The sequence below is a fragment of the Coturnix japonica genome, chromosome 1 (assembly GCF_054131305.1).
Source record: "Coturnix japonica strain WE chromosome 1, WE-NBRP24, whole genome shotgun sequence".
NCBI classification, from domain to species: Eukaryota; Metazoa; Chordata; class Aves; order Galliformes; family Phasianidae; genus Coturnix; species Coturnix japonica.
The window spans coordinates 160280120-160304506 of NC_140663.1; the positions used below are offsets into that span (position 1 = coordinate 160280120).

The window sequence follows — 24387 nt, forward strand, 5'->3', positions numbered from 1 at the left end:
CAGAAGAGTAATTCTCAGCTGGTACATCAAAATTCAGCAACCGTACATCTCCACGCTGGTTTCCCCATTTCCTAATTAAACACAATCCTTCCAAGAGGGACAGGTACGCATAGCAAGATGAGGTATAGACGTGCCTATAGGTGGCACTCTTGCCCTGACACAACACTGAAGGACCACCAAGCATCAGCACTAGTTTCTGTTAAACAACAGACACCCAATTCAGTTCAGAAACTTACTAAAACCATAAATACCACAAAGCACTTTTAATGAACAATTTAAGTTTTATTGTCGACACACTCGTAAACCGAAACCTATGTTCAAAACCAACATACTTCTGAGAACATCAAAATATAAAGTATTTCACACAGAAGTTTGTTACTGGAACACAAACAGAAACATGTAGAATACGCTGATGTGTATTGTACGTGCTCAAAGTCACAAGTTTAACAACTGTACTAACAAAAAATTGCCTCAGTGTTTTGGAAAGTATTTGATTGTTCTTCAATATCTCCTCTGCATTTCTAGTTTTACACATTTACTTGGGAACTTTACAGCAGTGGACAGAGACACGATAATTTTGTCTTCACGGTTTGTTTTGAAAGAACCATGACAACAGACTGTTCAAACTACTTCCTTACACAGGGAAGTCTAAACAGAGACAATTATTGCAGTTATGGCTTTTCAGGGGTAACATTTATTATTATCCATGATAGATTTGTGAATATACAACACACAAGATCAGTATTTCCTAGTAGTCCTTCCTAGAAAGCAGTGTTGCTCATTTAAAATCTGTTCAATTTTATACTGTCTAAAGAAACCAAACTCTTATATTCTATATAAAACATATGTGCTTGGCCAAGCATTGACCAATTTTCCTTTCTTCTAGATACTGTAAAACTAAATTAATCCAAACAAGCAAAACTTCTCAATTGGTTAAGCAGCAAAGAAGTTCTGCTAACTTTATACAATTGATAGACTTAAGCTTAATTTAATTCTTTTTTTTTTCCAAAAGGATAATATGACTAAACAAATTGTATCAGACAGTGACACACACATTCCTCTCTATTAAAGACCCTAAGCTTAGTCAGAAAAAAGGAAAGGAGTAAAAGGAAGGGAACGTCTGTTCTCAGAGAACTGAAAGATTTATGCTGCACTTCACTTTTCTCTTAAAGGTCCTGAATAAAAGTTTTATAAAGCTATCTCTAGCTACTTCTCACACAAGTAGCCTGTTCAAAAATCAATTCTGAACAGCATCTCCTTCTGAAAAAGACCAAAACATCCCTGCAGTCTGATGTCTAATGACATTCTTGGCTTGTACAACACATATTCACTTGTCCTCATCGTTTGCTAGATCGCTTTTCATACTTATCCTTTGTGTGCTGGCTCCTGCTTCGGTGCCTAGGAGGAGAGTAGCTGACTCTCCTTCTGGACTGAAAGCTGGGTGTGTATGGGTGAATTCTGTGTTTCTTTGGTTTTTCTTCTTTCCTGCTTTTGTTCGGCTCCTGCTCTTTGCTGACTTCCTTTTGCTCACTTTCTTGGTCTTGCTCTTTCTGAGATGGCAATGTGTTTTTGATGGTATTAATAAGAAATCTTTTGTTTGCACCAGCAAGAGGACATTTCAACCTGTAAAGACATAAGAGAAGCAATCAAAAGACAAGATAAAAGCATCCTGAGACAAAACCAAGAGTCTAACTTCAATAATTTTAAGACTTGTTTGTGTTTTGGCTTTCCTTGCATGCCACCTAGTGTAAGCTCTCAGTACAGAAAGAGACGCTCAAGGTTGTCTCCATTCTTCCTTTACCTTATTTTGTAGAATAAAGGTTATTTTACTTTGGTGCAAGGAAAATCCACATGATTTTCACAAGGCAGCAGGAAGCAGATGGGGCAATGCTCATGTTTACCATGCTCTTTGTAAGGTAACAATATATTAGTTTGTCAGTGCTTAACTATTCAGGAAACAAATATTTAAGAACATTCTGAGTCAAATGAGAATGTTCTACAAGCCTATAATGCTGTCTGTAGTAGATTAAATAAACTGAAGTATTTAGAAAGTAAAAAGAAACATTTGCATGATTCTTGCACATAATTTATGAGCTTGTTTTAGTAAACACATACTCTATGTTGCATTTATCCTCTTGGTATCAGTTCTACACTTATTCCCAATTTTTCCTCTCTTAAGAGAATGGAATGAAAACAATACAGCTTTGAATATCTGCCTTTGAACGGGGCATTGTATGTACTTCAGATCCGCCTATTAAGCACTACTTGTTCTTGTCCTCAAAGAACTTAGAGCCATTTTAGAAGTATGCATTAAACAACCACATTGTTTCATTTCTGCTATATGTTTCTTGACATTCTGACACCATAGTTTAGAGCCTTGTAGATTTCATCCATATAAATCGACATTATTTTCATAGAGTAAAAAAATGCCTTGGCTTGGAAGGAACCTGAAAGATCACCCAGTTCCAACCCTCTGCTGTGGGCTGGGCTGCCACCCAACAGCTCGGGCTTCCCAGGGCCTCATCCAGCCTGGCCTTGAGCACCTCCAGACATCCACAGCTCTCTGGGCAGACTGAGCCAGTGTCTCACCACCCTCTGTGTAAAGAATTTCCCCTCAACATCTAATCTAACTCTCCCATCATTTAATGTAAAAGCTGTTCCCCATTGTCCTATCATTTTCTGCCCGTGCTGAAAGTTGGTCTTCCTCCTGATAGCTCCATTCAAGTACTGCAAGTCCACGGTGAGGTCAAATCTAGCCTAAAGAAAAAGAATAATAATTAAGATGCTTTGTATAGATGTTTTATAAACTTGGGAGAGTGTTATTATGTACTAGGTGTATTACTGAGTGCAAGCATACAGCTAACATTTGTCAGTAGAAGAGTGTTTCCATTTCAAGCAACATCAGCTAAGAACATGGCAAACAAAATTCCACGGCAAAGGCTATGCAAACACCAGCCAACATCCAAGTCCTCTGCACATCTTATGCCAGCATTGAACTGTTGTATCTCAATGCTTCCTACCAGGAAGCTTTCTCTAGGATGCATTCAGGTACAAGCTATTTTACGTTTGCCTCTTTCCTCTTCCTTTTCTTAAAAGCTAATCTATTGATTAAGCACTAACATATATAGCACCAGAATGAGATAGTCTACCCTAAATAAATCCATTTTGCTGAAGTATTTATTTCTTTCTGGCACTAGGAGTGCTGCCTGAGCTATACTAAGAATGAAAACTGATGAGAAACGCAGGAATTCAGGGTTGGTGAAGAGATTCCATTAATTCACTATCACAGTGATAAAAAACGAGCCCCTGGGGTTTCATGGAACAGCAGTAAGTCATAGCACCAAAGAGAAACATCAGTTTCACTGGCCTCAGACTTTAACAAAGCACTCCATGTAAATTCTGAAGTACCGGGAAGAAAGCTCAGCCTATGCAAGGTGGATCACAACCTCCTGGCTATGGAACTGTCCCACAGAACAAACTGCAAAAAGCTTTGAATAAGTAAATAAAGACATTAAAAGAGCATTAAGGTATAAACTCAAACTTGCCTGAAGCAGAACTGCAGGCACGACCATGAATGCACACTACAATTCTAAAGCAATCAAGTTTTGCAGACTCAGTTTTGCAGCAAAGCATTCAGTGTAACAGTTTACTTGCTATATTTACACAAAGAATTCCATCTCCCTCCAAAGGCAAGTCTTACAACCCCTCACATTTCTCTGCTATGCAATGATGAAATGGCAACTTCACAGTTGAAGCAAGAAAAAGAGACACAAACCATTCTTGCACACATACATCAAGCCTTACTCTCCCTTATGTCTTCAGTTCTATGCAATAATCATCTTACTTTTCAGCCAATGCCTGCTGTCAAGTTTAGCACAGTAGTTCAGTGCACAAGTGCACATTATGGCTTCTTCTCAGTAAAACCCACTAACACTGCTTAAGACGCTGAAGTGCTCTGACCATAACATATCAACATACTTATGTCACAACGTCCATCTGTACCTCATTCCTCCACCTCCTTATAGCCACGTGAAAAAGATGCTGTAGAATCACATTGCAGCGTTTCCGTATAATGACCCAACACCCATTCAAAGACCAGATGCAACATTGCCTATCTCTGTTCCTATGCCCTCAAATCTTTCTTATTATTTCACGTTCTGCAATGTTTCTGGCCAACTGATTCAGTATTGGCCACAAAACTATATATAGGCATAAAACTAATCTCTTTGCAAGAAAGAGGGCTAAAGATAATTCAGTGCTTCCAACATTTATCTATTTCTTCCAATTTCATCTGCTCTGACAATGCAGAGCTGAACAAGCCATCCCAAAATATCCTGTTTTCCATATCTTATTTTAGGAAGCCAGTTCAGCCTTTAGTTCACTTGGTACCAGGATCCTTCAAGAACAAATCCATATACCAGAAGACAAAATAATTAGAGTCTCTAGAATGTGTCCCCACAGTCACTTTTGCAGCATTTTAACTGACATTCTCAAAGCAGAAAAAGCCCTTAAAATGAAACCTAACTCCACTGCTATAAGGAAGGTTATGAATTACACACATAGGATTGACAAAATCTTTAAGGAAAGCTGAGCTTCTTGCTTGATTCTACCCAAAAACACATTGTGCAAATCCCCAAATATAGCTTTACTCCATTCTGTGTCAATCACCCTCTGCTGAATCAAGAATACTTGCACGCATTAGCACAGGTTTGGGGCTGACCTGCTGGAGAGAAGCTCTATGGAGAAGGACCTGGGTGTTCTGCTGGGGAGCAGGATGACCATGAGCCAGAAGTTTGCCCCTGTGGCCAAGGCCAATAGGATCTTGCGATGCCTTACAAAGAGCATGGCAAGCAGATGCAGGGAGGCGATTCTCCTCCTCTACAGTTCCCTGATGAGGCCACATCTGGAGCGCTGTGTCCAGACCTGGAAATTGGCAATCAGTAACGAACAACAGCAGTGAGATCTAAAAGGAAACTACAAACACCTTCCTCCCATCCATCCATCCTCTCACCAAAAAGAATGGGGGAATGGAGCAGCAGTCAGTCTCTAATGCTCGCCTCTGCTGCTCCTTTATAGTCACTCTGCCTCCACTCCAAGTAGGGTCCCTTCTGCAGGATGCCATCCTTCTGATCCTGCATAGGCTTCCCATAGGTTGCAGCTCTTCCAACGCAGCTCCAACATGGCTCTATACCACAGGGCCTATCATTTCAGGCACATACTGCTTCAGCACAGCAGATCCCTTGGAACTTCTCTGACACTGGGCTGAGCTCTGCTCACAGAGGCCACTCTCAGAGCCCCCTCACCTCACTCCAGCAAAATCTTGCCATGTAAACCCAATACACACATCCATGAGTCTCAAATAACTCTTCTTCATAAAGCTTTTGCTTAGTGTCAGCGTCCATCTCCTTGCTGGGACAAGCAGTCCCAAAGCAGCATTCAGAGCCTTGCTGGCTAAGGTTTTACTGCCAGCAACACCCACCAGGAGACTCTACTCTTTTGTAATGGTATGTACAACAGAGTTTTCTGTGAACAGCACCTTGACACACACTTCTCTTTAATAACTAATTCCTGTCAAATACCACTGACATATTTCCTTGTATCCAAGAACTGCTGGAGAGCAACATAAACTGGAATCTGTCAAGTATGAGCAGTAGCTGCATTTGCCTCTCCTCTCATCCAAAGATGGCAAAACCAATCTTCTTTTCATAGGTCCAGTTACTTGATGGCCATATGGTAGATCTTCCCAGGAGTTCTACACTGCTCCTCCAAGACTCTGGTAACAAAACGCTGAGGTAATCCCACAGGTCTTTGTGTGTGCACCACACCTGTAAGCATTTTGAGTTTGGCAAGGAAGGGATGATTTGTGCTTGACCCATTAATACTGTGCTTTAATGAAGTTGGTAATGATCTCATCTGTTTGCTTCTTTGCTTTCCTAGATTCAGTCTTTCAACATATATTTTCATGAACTAGCTTTTTTGTTCACTTCATTCAGCATCCACAAAGCTCAAAACAGCAGCTATATTCTTTTCAGTAATTTACAGTTGCAAGAGTATACATCAGCACTGGATGTAATCTCTGAAGCCCTATGGGATTTACTGTTTAATGTTGTTTACATCTAATGGCATTTTGCTGCACTAAAATACTCAGCTTTGTACAGTCTCCAGGGATTTTTCTCTCTTTGAGAGAACTGTCATGTACAAAAATATCACCTGTCAGTGCAGAATACCCTGAGCTGCAGGCTGTTAGAAGCTGGGACTGTAAACTGAGGATGTACTGCTATTGTCTCATACCATTCTTGCCCCATTTCCTAGACCCTAACTATTGGTCACTGATGCAGACAGGGCACTGCAGAGATGGACCCCTTGTCTGAGACAGTACAATACAGCGATTACGTTTCTCTGCAGTTAAGAAGATCCTTCAACAATCTCAGTTCAGGTTATCACTGTGCCAAACCTCACATCAATAGCTCTTCTCTTCCTCAATCATTCTTGGCAATCCTCTTCTACATTTTGAGCACAACTCTGGCCCAACCAGCTGCTATTGCAAAGAACAGGTCACCCTCTGCTATGTCTCTGGGCATCAGATGTTTGTAAACCACATGTTAATCCCCTTTGCCAGTAACCACAGACAGCTGAGTGGGACCTTTGCTCTCACACAGACAAGGAATAAGAAATGGCCAGGAGTAGAGGCCCATGTACACTCCTGGAAGATATTCCAGTCTTCACAAATGGTACCGAAGTCAGAGAGCAATGACAGAATATCTTCCAGAAGAAACCTTCCACACCTGGAATTAACCTGCAAATGTTTGGGTGCATACAACACTTCACAGTGCTAATTATCTGCACAGGTTTATCTGGTGAATTGGCAAGGCTCACAGAGGACAAGCAGGCTGCATTAGTAAAACTGTAACCACTTTTGGAGGTTAAATCATTTAAATTATTCTCATATAAAGGGTATAAATCACATCCCTAGCAGAAATATTGGGTAAAAATTACACACACGCACTAAACATTTGTCTAGAGAACACAAAGGGTTGTGTTTTTGAGCAAGACAACTTTCATCTCTTCAGAGCCACTAAAACAAATATAGCTAAGAAATCAGCTGTGAGCTTCATAAACAGCACAGGCTTATCTTGTAGAGGAAGCCAGACCTTATCTACAAATGAGTTTACCACAGTCAATTGGTGTATTGCTTGATCCAATAGATCCTAGATCCAATAGCCTCTTATCAAAGCTATATACATTTCTTTAAGATAAATTACTCTTTTCACCGTGTTATTTTTTCTTTAATTGCAATTATAATATATATATAATATATATATAATAATATATATACTATTCCATTATAATCTACCTGTAAAACCTGAAATATTGCACTGAAGACCTACCATCATATTTCACATAAGATTTAAATACTGATACCTTCTTCCTCACTTGCTAAACAATTTAGCCTCTGCATTATAGAGCTTTTATAGTATAACAAAAAAAAAGCCTCCTTCCAAAAGACAGGTTATAGATTTTGTTTAGCTGAAATTTATATGTGGATTCTCTGCTAGAGGATAATTTATTATTTTTATTGTTTTGGACGCAAAGGCTTCTTTCCTGTGCTATCAATTCTTTCAATTTAAGCAGGATCCAACCAAGTAACATATGGCCAGCATGAGAGTACATATATATTGATATATTTATATTCATAAAGACTCAGAGTTCTGACCTAAACTTCAAAACATAATTCAATCTAGAGTAGTAAGGAAATACCACTCAGGATGCAACATCCAGCTCTCCAATTACTTTGCCTTCAACACATTCAGCCAAGCAATTTTATGCTGGCAGAATTTTCCTCAGCTTCTTTATTATCTGGGCTCTAATTTTGCCCAGACAAATTAATACCTGGGTGAAGAAAATATTTAAACACGATGCAAATTAAAACATAAAGACTTCTGTCACCCATTAAATACAACATTTATTTTGGCATCAGTCGTTCAGTTCCTTTTGACACAGCTTACCAGCCCATTGCTCCCATTGTTTCAGCCCTGGTTCTCCCACGTTTTGCCTCCTTCAGTAACTCTTCCACAGCCTTCCTAAAATGAGGAGAGGAAAAGAGTTACAACTTAAGGAAAAAAAGAACTTATTACATCGTGTGCTTATGTGAATAAAGGGGGAAAGCTTTTTGTTTAATTCTTTACAGGGAAGAAAGAGGAACTGTTTAAACACAACAACTGCAATATTGATTTCCAACAGGAGAGTAGAAGTAAAGTGCATGGAACCAGTACACTACTTTAAAAAGCACAGCCCACACACAAGGTTTTGGGAACACACTCCCCTGCTGTCACTTTGGTCCTTCCTCAAGTCCTTCAACCATAGCAGATCTATTTTGAACACAATTAGACAATACCAGTAAAATACCAAGCAGCCAACCTACTATTTCTATCACTACCTCCACCAGTTGTTAAACTGTACCAGTTCTGGTTCAATGGTAGAAGAAAGGAGCTCATCTCTGTGCTTATGAACAGCTTCCATTCAAAAAGGACTTCACCTTACCAGGATCTTCTGGAACAAACCAGCCAGTTGAACACAAAAGCAATTAAATAACTATGCTGACTTAAAAACTCATTGGAGAATGCAGCTTATGCAAATTGTAGCTAATTCCCACAGTGTCAATCTTTTCAGCTCTCTTTTCACATTAATTTCAATTTCAAATAAAACTTTAATAACTGCTCAACAGTACGTGGTTGAAGTTAATGGGAAAGCCAATTAGGAAATAAAGTGAGTCATTTATTTCATAAATTGGATGCATAAGCTAACAATTAGATTAGTTAACTGCAAGCAACTATAGATGTCACCCAGCAAGAACTGTGAGACAGAATAGGAGAGCTATGCACCTCACTGGCTGTAAACCCACAACACGAAGCTAAGCATTAACAGTACTGATGTGGGTAGGACTGGAGGCTCAAGGAACTGAAAGCAGGAGGAAATCAAGAGCTGAGCACTGCTCAGCTCTTCCAGTTGTGGTGTGGCAGAATGGCCTTGTGTAACCAAGAGCATCACCATCTACCTAGTGCAAGAAAAGAAAGGTATGAGTTCTTGAGCTTCCACACAAAACAGAAAAGGTCTTGGCTTTAATTGAATCATAGAATCACAAAGTTGGAAAGGACCAATGAGATCATCTAGTCTGACCATCCTCCCATCACCACTGCTACCACAAGCCACTAAACCGTATCTCGAAGCTCCTCATCCAGACTCCTCTTGAACACTGCCAGGGACAGCGACTCCACCACCTCCTTGGGCAGCCATTCCAGTGCCTGGACCACTCTCTGAGAGAAGAAATCTTTCTTATGTCTAATCTAAACCTCCTCTGATACAACAGGACCCATTTCCTCGGGTCCTGTTTGTTGCCTTGGAGAAGAGGCCAAACCCCTCCTCATCACAGCCTCCCTTCAGGAAGCTGTAAAGTGCAATGAGGTCTCCCCTGAGTTTCCTCTTCTCCAAGCTATACAACCCCAGCTCCCTGAGCCGCTCCTCATAAGACTTGTGCTCCAGATCCCTCACAAGTTTCGTTGCCCTTTTCTGGACACGTTCCAGGGCCTCAATGTCTTTCTTGTAGTGAGGGGCCCAAAACTGAACACAATACTTGAGGTGTGGCCTCACCAGTGCTGAGTACAGGGGGATGATTACCTCCCTGCTCCTGCTGTCCATATTATTTCTGGTACAGGCCAGGATGCCTTGGCCACATGGGCACACTGTTGGCTCATGTTCCACCGAGCATCAACACCCCCAGGTCCCTTCCCTCTTCTCAGTCTCCCAGCCACTCAGCCCCAAGCCTATAGCGCTGCATGGGGTTATTGTGGCCTAAGCACAGGACCTGGTGCTTGGCCTTGTTGTACCTCATCCCATTCAACTCAGCCCAGCAATCCAGATTATCTAGATCCCTCTGAAGTGCCTTCCTACCCTCAGGCAGATCGACACCACCTCCCAACTTGGTGTCATCTGCAAGAACAGAGAATTCAGCAATTCTGGTGGTTGCTTTGCCCAAGACATTCCCCAACCTTCACATCACTCACCAGTCCTTCACTGTTAGTGAAGAACAGGTCTAGCAGGGCACCACCCCAGTAGGCTCTCGTACCAGCTGCATAAGGAAGCTATCTTCCACACACTCCAGAAGACTCTTGGACTGGCAAAGTCTACCCCTCTTCAGTTTGTTATGGTCTCAACATAAGTTTTCCCAGCTCCATTCATGAGGACTGGCTGCTGACATTTTATATGCACACACACGTTTTCTTCTGTATTGCTTTTGGGCAATGTTTTGCTTTATCCTGGTAAGAGAAAACAAACGGGTGCTAAATGGGTTCAGTGTAACATGCACTAAAGTACAGCCACTCTTTGTATAACTGTCTGCAGTTCTGCATGAGCAAATTTTATACTTAATCTGTCATTGAGGTGCTTCCTGACTTCAGAGCAATTTACAGCAAGTACTGTTTTAACTGAAGACTTCCAAACAAACTTCTGGAATCAGCCATCGATCCTTAAAGAGCATGGGAATAACCCTTGATCAACCTGTGTGTCTGAATAGAGCCCTTCATTTCAAGGAGAAACAATTCCATCCAGAAAAAGAGATCTATGCCAGGCAGATACGCAGATACTCACAGACTACAAGTTGCATTTGAAATGTCTGCAGAATAAAGAGCCCATGGGAACAACAGCAGGAAAATGCACCAAAAACTCCTGTGTTATTTGTCCATTCACTCATCTGTTAATGACACATTGGCTTAAGGTCTCTCATAGAAGTGCCTCCAAGGTTATCAGTATGATCTGAGCAGCAGCTGTGCTTGGGGTACTTCAAGTCCCTTTTTAAGCACATATTTCCCTGCAATGACATTCAGCACATCTGCTCATTCACAGAAATGGAGCATCAGCACAGTAAGCTGTTGTGTCAGAGTTATGCACGCAGTGTCCTCTCAACCCACCCAGGTGCAGCTGCATTCCCAGGTGACAGCAGAGGTTGTGTGGTACAGCCACGGCCTAGTACTGCAAGGAGTGTAAGAAATGCAGGCTCAGCCACCAAAAGGTAGCAGATGTCACACGCTTTGTGGAAGCAAAAGGTATTTTTCCTCTCCAGACTTAGAATTTACTACCTGGGCAGCATGAACTAGTTCAGAGAGAGCACAGCAATAGCATGCAGCCTCCAAAAACCTGTCTGAGCCTTCAAACAGAAGCACCAGACAAAGGGAAGGAAAGAGGGGATAAAACTCTTCCCCACCGTTACTGCTGTAGCTGCCAGATTTTGTGACTGTAAGAAATCCATATAGCAGTCAGATTAAAAGCCGCTATATCTGCCACTGTTTTATTTAAAAAATCATAAACCAAAGCATTTCGGCTATAAAACACTAATAAAACACACATCAATATTGTAAACAGCCGTAATTCAGCTTCAGTGGAAACATCAGGATAAATTAATACGGTGATATCAATTCTATTAACTTGGGTAGGAATTACAAGCCATAAACGATGAGATATTATTTTGCAATGTTTATATCACTGATCAGACTGACTTGGCATCTGCCTTAGCAGCCTTGAGTCAACATCTTCAGCTCCTAACAGAATTTATGCCATAATACTGTCTTTTACTATTATTGTTATGCCTAATCACTGCATCTTCACAAAGACCTTCTGACGTGCACAGACCAAGGGAAAAAAACACTCAGATCATCTTTGAAACGATGTGTTTCCACTCACTGGACCCACATTCTCCACATAAGTAAGTTAAAAGCTATGCAAACAGGGATTTTACTTTGCTTTTAAAGGCCTCTTGGGACTCAGCATTCCTCCCTGTCTTCATTTTTACAGCTCGCTTACAACTCAAGCATTCCTGTAGCCAGCAGATTCAGTTCCAAGAAGAACAACATAAACAAAGGGAAAGCAGCACACAGCTTTCACATGAGAAGAACCCAAAGAGATGGAAATCATGAGTGGAAAATGAAGGGCAGGGGCATATTTGAGAGCACAGTAATCATTCTGGCACCTCTCATAGCAAGGATAGCAAGCACTATTTTGAATTCATGGCAGCTCTTCTTGAGCAATCACGTTTTGCTGAACAATAGAGTAACGTGAGAGTGTAGGTGTACAGATGCTTTCTATCTTCATGAGTATTGTCCAAGACCTATTTACATTTCTGAAGGATGAGATTTTTGTCGTCTGTATTCCAAGGCCACAGGCAAAACTTCTACCTCATAAACTCTATCAGTTTGTATTATTAAACGCACATGCCCTAAGAATGGGAGAATGTTAAGCTCCAAAGTCAGGCAAAATCACATCTGCTCTCTATTCTTCTTTCAAGGACTGGGCTTCATCATTCATCTGAAAGAATAAATTTATAAACTGAAATATGGATAGCAAACAAGTACATGAGATACAGCTACAGGCAATGAAAACACCACATAACTAGAGACCGTCAAATGCTTTTAATTATAGACAAAACTGTTAAGGGAAAATAAATCATGCTGGGTCCGGCAGCCTGGGAGAGCCTTACAGCCCCGTGCCCCAAGTTCAACTTGCAGCAAAGCTGAAAATCCATAGCCAGCAGGCACACACACACACTGCAGGCATGTGGGACCCTCTCTCACTGCACTAGTTGCCACCCAGTGGCATAGTGTCACCCACTCCAGTCTCCCCAGGTGCTGGCAGCAACGTGACAGCTCTTGGTCCCAGCCCAGCTGCTGGCACCACAGACACAAGGTCCCTCTGACCCTGCTCCGACTCCCAGGTACTGCACTCACAGGCCCACAGAACAGAGCCCTCACGCAGGAAAGAGCTGGAAAGGAATTTCAGGCAGGACAGACCATGCATGGCCAGACACATGTAACTACCAGCAGCCTGTTCGCAGGTGACCACTCCTTTTTATTCCTTACTCATTTATTTTTCCCTTCCTAAATCACCTACATCAGCCTTTGGTTTCCCCCTAAACATCCCATAATAAGCCTTGAGCAACCTTGAAATGCTCCTCCTCAGCATCTCACATGTCCCATATCCCAGGCAGCAACATCCTTCAGTCCCAAAGGTGCTGCAGCACTGAGTCACTGCAGTAGATGGAGGTGCTCATCCCTCCAGTCCTGGCCTTGGGCTTCTGGTGCCCTGTGGGTTGGTGGCACCAGGGATGGGGGAGCTGGAATAAGGTGGTGTGTAGGGCCTCCTGCTGCCCTTATACCTCCACAAGCACAAAAGTTCACTAACTCTGCCACTGCCATTCATGTAATCATCTTATTATTCAAGATCTCAAAGAACTGCAATGGTAAAGTACTTACTGCAATCAGGATGCCAGAAAAGAAGCCTAAGCCAGAACACTCAGAGCAAGGATAAATTAAGGCACAAATACACCCCAAAATTCTCAATGTGGAGCATCTTTGCCTTTGAACATACATGGGGCATGCTGACACAATCATCTTTCGTAGATCAAGATTGTAGCTTATTTAAATATTCCATTTGTCAGTCTCATAAGTGCTATTTTCAGAACATTTCCACGTTGATATTCTCAACAGTGAAGATACCACTTAATCTGAAACAATATCAGCTTGCAGACCAATTTTTGCCATGGGAGACAGGGCAAAAATGGGAAATAATGACCTAATTACGACATTTCTATTTTTACTGTTAAAAACAATAGCAAGAAATGTCAATTAATTTTACCAAGGTGCAAAGCTTACTTGTTAAGGAGTGTAATTAGGACATCTGTGCAGCAAGATGGCTATGAATTCTCAACTCAACAAGAGGCTTCTTGTTACTAAACCCAGTAATGGTCTTGGAATTTAGAACAGTATCCCCTTTAGGAAACACTTACTACCGAGATGATGCTCCAAGAAGGCTTGGTAGGCAATTCTAATAAGATTCTGAAATATTTATAGCTAATGAGAGGCAGATCTGACTATAGAACAATTTTGATACATGGTAATATAAAATCTCTTCCTTTACACTGTCAGAGAAACCTCATTTTTTTTTCTCCCTGTGCTTCCAACAAAGACACAAAGCACAGAGACCATTTAGAAGGGGAGGTGGGGGAGGAAGAGATGGGGATATGCAGTAGAAATTAAGTAGCAAAAGCAAGTACACATGCTTATAGCAGAAACAAACAGCCTCTGGTAGCTGATCCATAAGGTTTATAGTAGTGACTATTGGGTATACCTTAACATCATCATTATACACTAACAGGATTAATCCCAGAATTTCCTTAGGATCACAAGATATTTCTGGCTTACAGTCTGGATCTGCACTGACATACCAGAGGAAAAAACACCAGCTTATGTTTCCAACAAAGGTTATTGGGTGAAATGGGAAATAACTCAGTAAAATGCAGTGAACAGTAATATTTTACTGATTTTAAGACTACTCCTTATTTTTTTAAATCCATACTATGCAAGAGTTGCACTGTAACCTGCAGGTGAGCATTCCCCTTCTACAGAGACTCCTACTGAAGTGAAGAAAGCATCAGATGCAAGATGAAGCATGAGTCAGACATGGAAAAACAGGGCAAGCTGGATGAAGACTCTTCCTAAACAACTATAGATAAGTAGCTTCTCTTAGCAGATCCCAGTCTGGAATGCTAAGAAACAAAACTTACTTCAGACCTGAAAAAACACATACAAAAATAGTTATAGTTCCCACAGTTCCTCTGCACAGCCTGTGCCAGTGACACGCCACCCCCTGAGTAAAGAATTTCCTCCTAATATCTGACCTAAGACTTCTCTCTTCTAGTTTAAAACTGTTCCCATTTTCCTACTACTACCTGTGTAAAACTTTTAGTCTCCCTCCTGCTTATAAGCTCCCTTTAAGAACTGGAAGCCCAAAGCACTGGCTGCAAGCAAAAAGTGCTGGAGATTGGAGTGGCACTAACAAAAAGAGCATTCATGTCCATATAGAAAGAAGCTTTAATAATTAAACTGATGATCTGAGTGAGGAAGTGCCCTACCAAGAATTAAGGCTTCTTGGAAAGCATTACATTCTCTATCCCCCCCACCACCCCAGTGGCATCATATGTATCTCATTTCAAAGATGTGGTAAATCTAAGCTGAAAGAAGTAACTTAGTAGAGAATCACTTCCATTGGAAGGATCCCTTAAGGTCACCTGCTCCAACCCCCCTGAAATGAACAGGGATATCTAGAGCTAGATCAGAGCCCTGTCAAGCCTGGCCTTGAGAGCTTCCAGGGACAGAGCATCCACCACCTCCCAGGGTAACCTGTGCCAGTGCCTCACCACAATGATTGTAAAGGAACTTCTTCCTTACATCTAATCTATGTCTCTACTCTCTTGCTTTGAAACCATATCCCCCTGTCCTATTGCAACAGACTCTGTTAAAGCATCTGTCCCCTTCTTTCTTATAGACCCCCTTCATATACTGAAAGGCCATTCTCAGGTCATCCTGGAGCCTTCTCTTCTCCAGGCTGAACAGCCCCAGCTCTCTCAGCCTGTCCTTGTAGGAAGGCATTCCATCCCCTGGGTCATTCTGTGGCCCTCCTCTGGATGTGCTCCAACAGCTCCATGTCTCTCCAGCACTTCAGGTGAGACCTCACCAGCACAGAGCAGAGGGGCAGGATCACTCCCTTGGCCAGCTGGCCATATTGCTTTGGATGCAGCACAGGTTGGCCTTCTAGACTGCCAGGGCACATTGCTGCTCATGTTCAGCTTGTGATCCAGCAGTACCCCCGGGTCCTTTTTAGCAGGCCTTCCCATCAGCACTCTCAAACACATTTCTTAAAAGTTATGAGATGGAACCATGAGATTCTCAGCCATCACTTCACTGTAACAGTTCCATGCAGCTGCTTGCAAAAAGTTCAACCTCTACGCATTAACCAAATAACTTTAACCACCCATTTATACGACTTTTAAATCTCTCGCCTATAAATGACATTACAAGAGCGGTCCGCATTACGCAGAGATGCGTAGCAATGGGCTGAGGGCTCAGGGCCGAGCACAGGCCGCACAAGCCAGGCCCTACAGGCCGGGAGCCGACACAGGACCAGCCCCAAGGCCCCACTGGCCCTACAAGCGCCGCCCAGAGCGAAGGAGAACCCGCAGCACAGTACGGCCGCCCCTCACCTCTCCAACTCCAGATCCTCCTCCATGGCAGACTACAGCCCGGCTCCTCACGCTGACACAGACGCCATAGCCGCTCTCAGCCCAGCTCCTCGAGGCGGAGCGAGCAGGCGCAGCTCCGGATCCGGCGGGGAGGGGGCGGTGCCGGGCGGGGCGGGGATGGAGCCCTGGCGGCAGCGCTGCCCACCCCGCCCCGCCCCGCCCCGGGTTGCGCTCCGTAGGGCGGAGGGTCCCTCCCGGCCCGGGGCTGCGGTGCGTCCCGCCTCGGCCGCTCCGCCATAGGCTGAGCCGGCCCCGCGCCCGGCCCCGCGCCCCGGGGCTGCCGCCGGAGTGGCGGAGCGCGGCGTCACTTACGCTGCCCCGGGGGAGGCGGGGAGCGGGGCCGGGCGGTGGGGAGGGAGGCGCCGCGCCGAGTGGCCGCCCGGAGTTCGGCTGCCGCCGTGAGGAGCCGGGTGCCGCCGTGAGGAGCCGGGTGCCGCCGTGGTAAGTCCGTGCCCCGCAACGCGCTCGGTCCCCTGGGGGCGGCCCGGCCCCTCGTTGCGCTCCGCGGGGCGGGGGCCTCCCCCGGGACAGGGCCGGGCCTGCGGCGGGGCCTGCGGGGCCGCAACAAGTGCGGGAGGGGGAGAGCAGCGCCGGGCCGCTTCGGGGAGTTGTGCTGGAGCCGTGACTCCGGAGTCGCGTTACCGCTGTGTTGAGGAGGGCGGAGGGCAGGGAGAGTTGTGGGCAGCGCCGGAGCGCACACATCGATGCCAGGCTGCTCTTTTCTCTCCCCTCTCGTTTACACCGAAGGTGCGGTTGGAAAACTTGCAGTGCGGCGCCTTGTGAACTTTCCCGAGTCGTGCCGTGTTACTGCTCCTCGCTCTGTGTTGGTGCTCAGCCGAGCGGGTAGGGAGTGCTATGGCACTGACAGGCTGCTCGGCCCCATGGGGCTCCTGTGACCACGCTCCCGGTGCGGGGCGTTGGTTGTTTCCTGCTGTAGGAATCCACCATTAAGTACGCCCGAGCTTCGTTTAATTCCTATTTTAATTACGTGATCTCGTTGCTCTCTGTGTGCGACGGGAAAATGACACGGATCGGCTTTGGGTCGTGTTTGATGCTCTCTGGAAATGCACTCCTGCTCGTAAACGCATCAGAGCTTTTGCTCAGCAGAGACCCAGTTCCGAGCTGGGCCCCCGTTAAAGTAAATGAGTGATTTCTGTGCGTCTGCAAACTATTGTCTTCCTTTGGGCTCCACGAAGCTTTGCTGTAAGCTTCAATCCCACCGCAGATCAGGGAGCTTAGGGGGAGCATCAGATGGCTCCGGTTAGAGGCTGTGCACTTGGGAGCAAACACGGCCGTGCCATATGCTGCCGTGACTTCATTACCATCCCTCCAAACAGAGACAAGGTTTATGAGCACACCTTTGGGAACAACAAAACCGACTGGGACCTTCTTGCATTGACTTCTAGAGTGAGAAATCCCCTCTTTCCTGAAGCCAGTTCTATATGGTTGACTCCAAATGCAGGGAATTGTAAGGATTGCAATTGTGCTCAACTAAGGTTTTGTTGGCTTTTGAAGTTCTTTATATTAAAGAAAAATATCATGCTTTTAAGTGCTTGTATTATTGAAATTCTAAAATCTTGGAATAAGTGCCTATAAAATGCACATTTTTTTCTTTAATGAGAGCTTTCTATAATGAACTTGTAACTGTCCTGGCTTCTAGTTCTGGTCTGTGACTTCAGCAAGAGATAGTCCAGGGCCTTGGACTTGGGTCTACAATGGTTAAATCAACATTATTGCCTAAGGCAGGCTTACATCTTTCATTAACCAAAGCATCATTTAATATTAAGCTGCAGCTTAACAGTGGACTTTGCAAGAGAAATGCCCGCAGCTTCCTGGGTGAAAAGTTCTGCTCTCTTGAGACAGTGAGGTTCATTTAAAAATGAAGCCTATGAAAACCTATTATGCATAAATGCTGGCTTTGATACTGCAGGTTTTTGTGTACATTGGGCATTTGCTCTCACAGGAGCCTTGGTGACCTCAGTGAAACCTGGCATTGTCATGAGCCTTTACCTGCACTGCGTGGCCTCTGAGCCTCAAACTGGGGGTCTGTTTGTGCGCTTGTCTCACTGAAAGCAATAGAGGTTTGTTGGCTTCCAGCTATAACTGTCTGCTGTAAAACACTGGAAAATATCCCCCCTCTTTTTAAAATCTCACTTTTTCCTGTACTCTTAAAATGAATGGCTTGATGTAGCTGAAAGCTACTGTTAAGGAGATGTGGTAACCAGTGATATCACTTTAAAAGTGAAGTGTTTAAACGTATGATATATATTAGATATTGGATTAATACAAATTGGTGTCATAAATCAGCCCGATGCTGCTTGCTTAAAAAGCTGTGAGATATTATGGTCTGCAATGGGTAAGAAAGCAGCACTCGCGCTGTGCTAAGATGTTCCCTGGTGTAAGAGGCGCCTGGTGACTGATCAGATGCAGCTGTGGCCTGTCTCCGGGACTGGAAAATTCTCAGTTGGTTCGGTCTGCAGAAACAACTTAACGTGGCACCGTCAAGTCTTGTGGTTCTTAATTGTTTTATTAGGTCAGTGGCGTTTGCTGAGGAGCTGCAGGGCATGTTGCAGATGAAAATTCTTGTAAATATCATGAATGATGTACTTGCTACACTGTGGTATCCACAGAGCAATAAAAACCCATCAAATTGTGGTGTGTGCTTTTTTCTGTCCCCAATTCTACAGATCTGTGTACTTACATATGTTTAATTCTAAGCATCCAAGTATTTCTTTTGGAATTAGTGGGCCTGTTCTTAGGCTTAGCGCTAAGCCTGCATGTAAACGTTTTCAGGGTCAGGATTTATATTCACAAAGTTCATAGGCTAAACCTGTCATGTGTTTTCATACTGACCGCGCTCTCTTTTGCATGTAACAGTACAAGTGGCTGTTGGCTCCTGGCTTGGCAACGAGAGATGCTGCCTGCTCTGTGGGTGCAGGTTGGGCTGGACCAGGATGCTCTGATGTGCTGCCAGCAGCTGCTGTGTCCATCAGGTTGTTGTGGTGGCGCAGGCTTGCCTGGATATCTGCCCCTTTTGATCTCTAAGCTCTATGTTTTAATCAGCCCATCCCTTAGTGGTGGTCAAGGCCAGGTTGGATGAGGCCCTGGGAGTGAGGAGTAAGCTATTCCTTTCTTATTACTAGCTTGTAGATAGGATCTTTCTTGGGTTATCCTAAAACTAGTCAGAGGTGGCTGTGTACCTCTATTTCAGTGCAACTCTAAAATCTAATAATCTGTGAAAAGACAAGGCTCTAAGTTATACTTTCTTATTCTGTGAATCCCCCACCCAATTCACAGTGTTTTGGTGGTTGTTGTTTTTAATGGTTCCTTGTGGTAACTCAGCTCAGTATTTGCCTTTTCCTTTTTGTTTGAAGGAAGCAAGCAGTGATGTTGTTTTGGATTCCCAGTGTTTTGTTAAGAATCTCTGGACGATGTCATTACAGCAAAGCAAACCAAATCAGTCAATGAAGCAACTGAGAGGTTATAAATTTGTTGGATATTTTTTATAGGGCAGTGAGGTTCTGGCGCAGGTTGCCTTGTCCCTAGAGGCATTCAAGGTCAGGCTGGATGGGACTCTGAGCATCTGATTGAGCTGTAGGTTTCCCTGCTTTGTTACAGAGGGGTTGGACTAGATGATCTTTAAAGGTCCCTTCCAACTCAAATAATTCTGTGATCCTTTGAATATTATGTTCTAAGCTAATGTTTGCCAGCTAGTCTGTGGAAAGGTGGAGTTGCTTTGCTTTGGGTTGGGTGGTGGGTGTTGCATTTGCCTGGCAGTTTTCCCTTCATTCCACAGTAAAGAGTGTCTTCATATTTCCTTGCAGGTTCTCTAATGTTTAACTACTTTTCAATGTTGTTTGTTCTATAAGGACCAGCATGTGGTGAGCTGTTCTGATGCAACGCTTCAAAACCCAAATGTGCCATGAGTTTTCTGGTAGGCATTTTGGGGGGAGGCGTGGGGAGATTGGCTGGCTGCTATCAGTGAGCCTCCTTAGTCAATGCATTTAGCTTGTCACAATGTGAGTGCGCTTCTGTCTGGGTACCTTGTTTTACTGACACAGGAAATGAGCTGCATCAGCAGATGTTCTCTGTGTCTGTGTAATAGATCTATACTGAGTTTTCCGCTGGCATAGCGATGTTATCAGGATCGTTCCCCTGACATTGCCACCTGCTGCACATGCAAAACCAAAGCAAAACTAAGAATCCCCCCCATGCTCTGATGCTGATCGCATCTCAATGCCAACACAGGTAGTTCCTCATATGGTTTGTGTTTATGGATTTGATTTATGATGCCTTTACACATTTGGAGGCTCCAAGTTATAGGGGAAAAGAAAAAAACAACTGTAATCTATTCTGCCTCATTCAGGGGATGCCTTATTGCTGTTTCACTTATCAATGGTCCGTCCTCTAATGCGTTTTCGTTCTTACTCCCCTTCTCCACATCATCATTTTCTCCTGTTGTAGTTCTTTTGTTGGGTTTAAAACGTGCTTGTAACCAGACTGAAGTAACTGTAAGTGAAAGCTGATGCATCACCAGACCACATAGATCCTAATTTCTTCCAGAGGCTTTCTGGTCTTTTTAAGAGCTTACTGTGAGCTCCATTATGTTCATACAGCTTTAATCGCACCCTTCATCCAGCACGAAGCTGTCCATATTTTTAATTGAAAGAAGGTTTTTTTTTTTCTCTTTTAAATCTTTTAAACACTTTTAAAGTCAGCTATCTTTTGAGTGCAGGTTGACTGGGACTGCATGCTGTGCAGCCTCTTTCTTGTCTTTATTACTTGTCTGTTCCGGAGGAGATCTCTCAGCCTTTTGTGTGAATAAATGAAGCTTACCTAACATGCAGATCCTAATGAATCAATAAAATAGTTCTGCTTCCATGCTAGATCCTGCTTTTATGCTAACTAAAAATTAGGGTAAGTCCATTGCAGGGTTATTTTACAAGTAGTCCATTACCAAGCTGTCATTGCTTCTTCTAATTAAGACTGAAGCCTTAAAAATCACAAGGTGTCCTGCCTTACAGCAAAGGAGTATGAAATGCACTTTTTTCAGCACTGCCTTCAGAATTGCCTTTTGCTTCTTAACTATTCTAATGCCTTTAAAATGTTAAAGGTGAAGCTATTCTCATCAACATTACTGGGGGTGTATATGCAGATATGTTTGTGTGCTTATGGATCTGTTGTGCATTGTATCTGAATGCCTTACAAAAATGTTTATGTTGGATCTTCACATGGACATAATAAAGCTTCGTAGGAATTCAGAGACTACCAAGCAAATGTTTTCTTTCCAAATCATCTATTAAAATTCCACTTTGTCTGGCAAATAACTGCTGTGCAGTACCTGTTACTTGCTGGATGGCTCAGCATGTCTGCTCAGTGCTGATACATCATATCCTGCAGCTTGTGCTATGTGTCTGTCCAGTTGAAAATGAGAGGAGCTGAATTAGGCATCACTGTCTGTAGAGCAGTAAGCTCTCGTGGTATATTCGAACAGTGTGGGCATGGTTCAGTATAAATAATACTTGCATTTGTAGCTGTGGGGAGTTTTCCCCCCTCTGAAATCCATTTTGACAGATAGCTGCTGACTTACTTATTGACTGTGGTTCTTTTGCCTTCTGCAGGGAAAATGAACTTTCCAGTTGTTGTGGTTTGACCCAGCAGGTGACTCAGCACCTCACAGACACTGACTTACTCCCCCCGCTTCCCAATGGGATGAGGGAGAGAATTTGAAAGAACAAAGTAGAACTTGTGGGTTGAGATAAAACTCTTTACTAAGACAGCCACAACTTTTAGCCTTTTTTTTTCTCTCTCTGTGAGAGATATAGAACAAGTGATATTCAAGCTATTGTTCACCATCCCCTGACCAATGCCCAGTTCCCCCTGCCCTGAGCAGCAGAAAAGGTCCAGATGAACTGCTACCCCCATTCAGAACAACTTGCATGTGATGTTGCGCTGGCCAAAGGGATATGCCATATAAGTTAGCTTGCCATATAAGTTAGCTTTCTTCATTCTGTTCCCTTCCAGCTCCATGGACCTTTTGCTGTGAATGGCCTTGGTTTTGTCCAATGCTGTTTAGCAGCAACTATAAGCATCGATGTGTTATCAGTGTTGGTTTTCTACTAGAACCAGACTGTGGCATCACAGCAGACTCTGCTGAAGAAGATAATTCTGTCCCAGCTGAAACTAAAACACCAGTAAACCAAAAGTGAAGATAAATGAGTATCAGTAAAAGGAAAAATAGGCAGCCCCGAGTGTCTCTGCTCTTGACCTGAGCTGTCTTGCCGTGTAAGCAGAAAAAGAGAATCTATGGGAAAATAGACACGAAAGTGAGTGGTAATGCAGAATTCCCGATTACTGGAGTGTGAAATGAAACTGTTACAGTTCTTCAGCAGTAGGAGATGCTTGCCATGCTAGTATAGAAATGCCACAGAAGTGTAATACTTTCCTAAATAATATTTTGAGAATTTTGGAAAGCTGTGAAGCCAGGAAATGTTTGTTGCAAGGTGTCATGACATTATGAAGTGGAGGATGTTTGATGAAGAACTTTTGGATACAGTTTGACATGTTATTTCCTATAAATTATTACAACAATACAGATCTCACAACAGCTCCCATTTGTCTTTAAAGAACAATCTCAAGTTTAGTGAAGGCAACTTGCTTTGCAGAGCTGCAGTGCAGTTAGGGTGCAGTAATGACGAGATGTTGTCATTTCAAAGAGGGAAGATATTGACTCTGAGTAGAAAAGGTGTTTTGCTTAAGTGGGTGAGGTATCACATACCATAAAACCTGCTACATTATAAGGCTAAATGAGATGGAAAGAGGGAGAGGCTTCCCTGCGAAACACTAATAGATGTTAGGAATAGCTGCTATCCCATATCATATGTGCAGATATTTAGATGATGATACATCACATGCTGAGTAATACTCAGTCATCCCTAGAATTTGATTGTACAATTTAATTCATGTGTGGGACTTCATGAGATCCTTTGTAGGCACACGCATCCTTCTGTCCAGCTCTGCTTGCAGGAAAGTCACTGAATTCAGCCTCGTTATGTGATTATAGCAATGCACCCATTATAGGATCGCTTTGCTGGGGCTGAATTGCTGCCGGTACAAATCTCATTAGCATTCTATTTTTATTAGAACTTCATATATAGTAAGTTTCTACATAGTAACGACCTTCTCTATGTGAATAAAATGAAGCTAGTGAATGAAACTGAAATATAGTAGGTAAAGGGACTCTACAGAAATCTGATCCAGACTATTTTTTACCAACCTAACCACTGTTCCCTCTGTAGCTTTACTTCTAGTTGTGGAGTAACTTTATTCCTCTGGTGCTGTCAGCAGTTACAGCGGTGAGGAGCTTCAATGCTGTGTTCTTTAAATAGATTATCTGTATAAATATTAACAGCATTGCTTGTCATTAACAGGTTTTATCGGGGGAGGGGGTTCACATAAATCTCCACCACAACATTTTGGAAAACAGTAAATTAGTGATGGGAGAAGTAATAAACTTTTTTACGAGGTAACATAGGAATTATTCTCTTCATTTTCCATCTGATGCGTAGGTGAATATAAAAAGACACTGGGTTGCTTTGGTTAGGAAAACTTATTATACGATGCTGTAGCCCAGAAATTAAGTTCTATCTTTAAAAAAAAAAACGGATAATCTTTGTGTTCTGACTTAAAATAAACCTGCTTTTCAAATCTGGAATGAAATAGAAGCAACAACAATGAAAATGGTGAATAACAAATTGTTTCATTAGGTGCAGTGGGTACTGGTCACCACGGCTCAATGATTGGATGGAGACCAGGGACAAGTGATGTCCCTCAGGGCTCAGTACTGGGACAGGTGCTCTTCAACATCTTCATCAGTGACACTGACAGTGAGATCAAGTATACCCTCAGTGAGTTTGTGGATGGCACCTTGTGGTTGGTGATCCTGCCCCTCTGCTCTGTGCTGGTGAGGCCTCACCTGGAGCACTGCATCCAGATGTGGAGTCCTCAGTACACAAGAGACATGGAGCTGTTGGAGTGTATCCAGAGGAGGGCCACAAAAATGATCCGAGGGGTGGAGCAGCTCCCTATGAGGACAGGCTGAGAGCTGGGGCTGTTCAGCTTGGAGGAGAGCAGGCTTCAAGGAGGACCTGAGAGTGGCCTTTTGGTATCTAAAAGGGGGCTGTAAGAAAGAACAGTCTGCTAAACAGCCTGTTGTGGTAGACAAGGAGCATGGTTTCAAAGTAAAAGATGGGAGATATGGATTA

At 43.3% G+C, this 24387-nt stretch overlaps 2 protein-coding genes across 3 annotated transcripts in view; one reads left to right on the plus strand and one right to left on the minus strand.

The window, feature by feature from the left end:
* Positions 1–261: 261 nt before the first annotated feature.
* Positions 262–16175, minus strand: LOC107308285 (uncharacterized). The gene is made up of 3 exons (XM_015852056.3): positions 16085–16175; positions 8007–8081; positions 262–1623 (listed from the first exon to the last, which is right to left on the minus strand). Exons 1-3 carry the CDS (start codon positions 16108–16110, stop codon positions 1338–1340), a joined length of 387 nt encoding a protein of 128 aa, XP_015707542.1. The 5' UTR covers positions 16111–16175; the 3' UTR covers positions 262–1337.
* A 294-nt stretch (positions 16176–16469) lies between these two features.
* Positions 16470–24387, plus strand: part of LNX2 (ligand of numb-protein X 2) — a 53703-nt gene continuing 45785 nt past the window's right edge. For both annotated transcript variants that reach the window (XM_032442150.2, XM_015852055.3), the window contains exon 1: positions 16470–16564. The gene's annotated coding sequence lies outside the window, so the exon portion shown is untranslated. The remainder of the gene's footprint in view (positions 16565–24387) is intronic.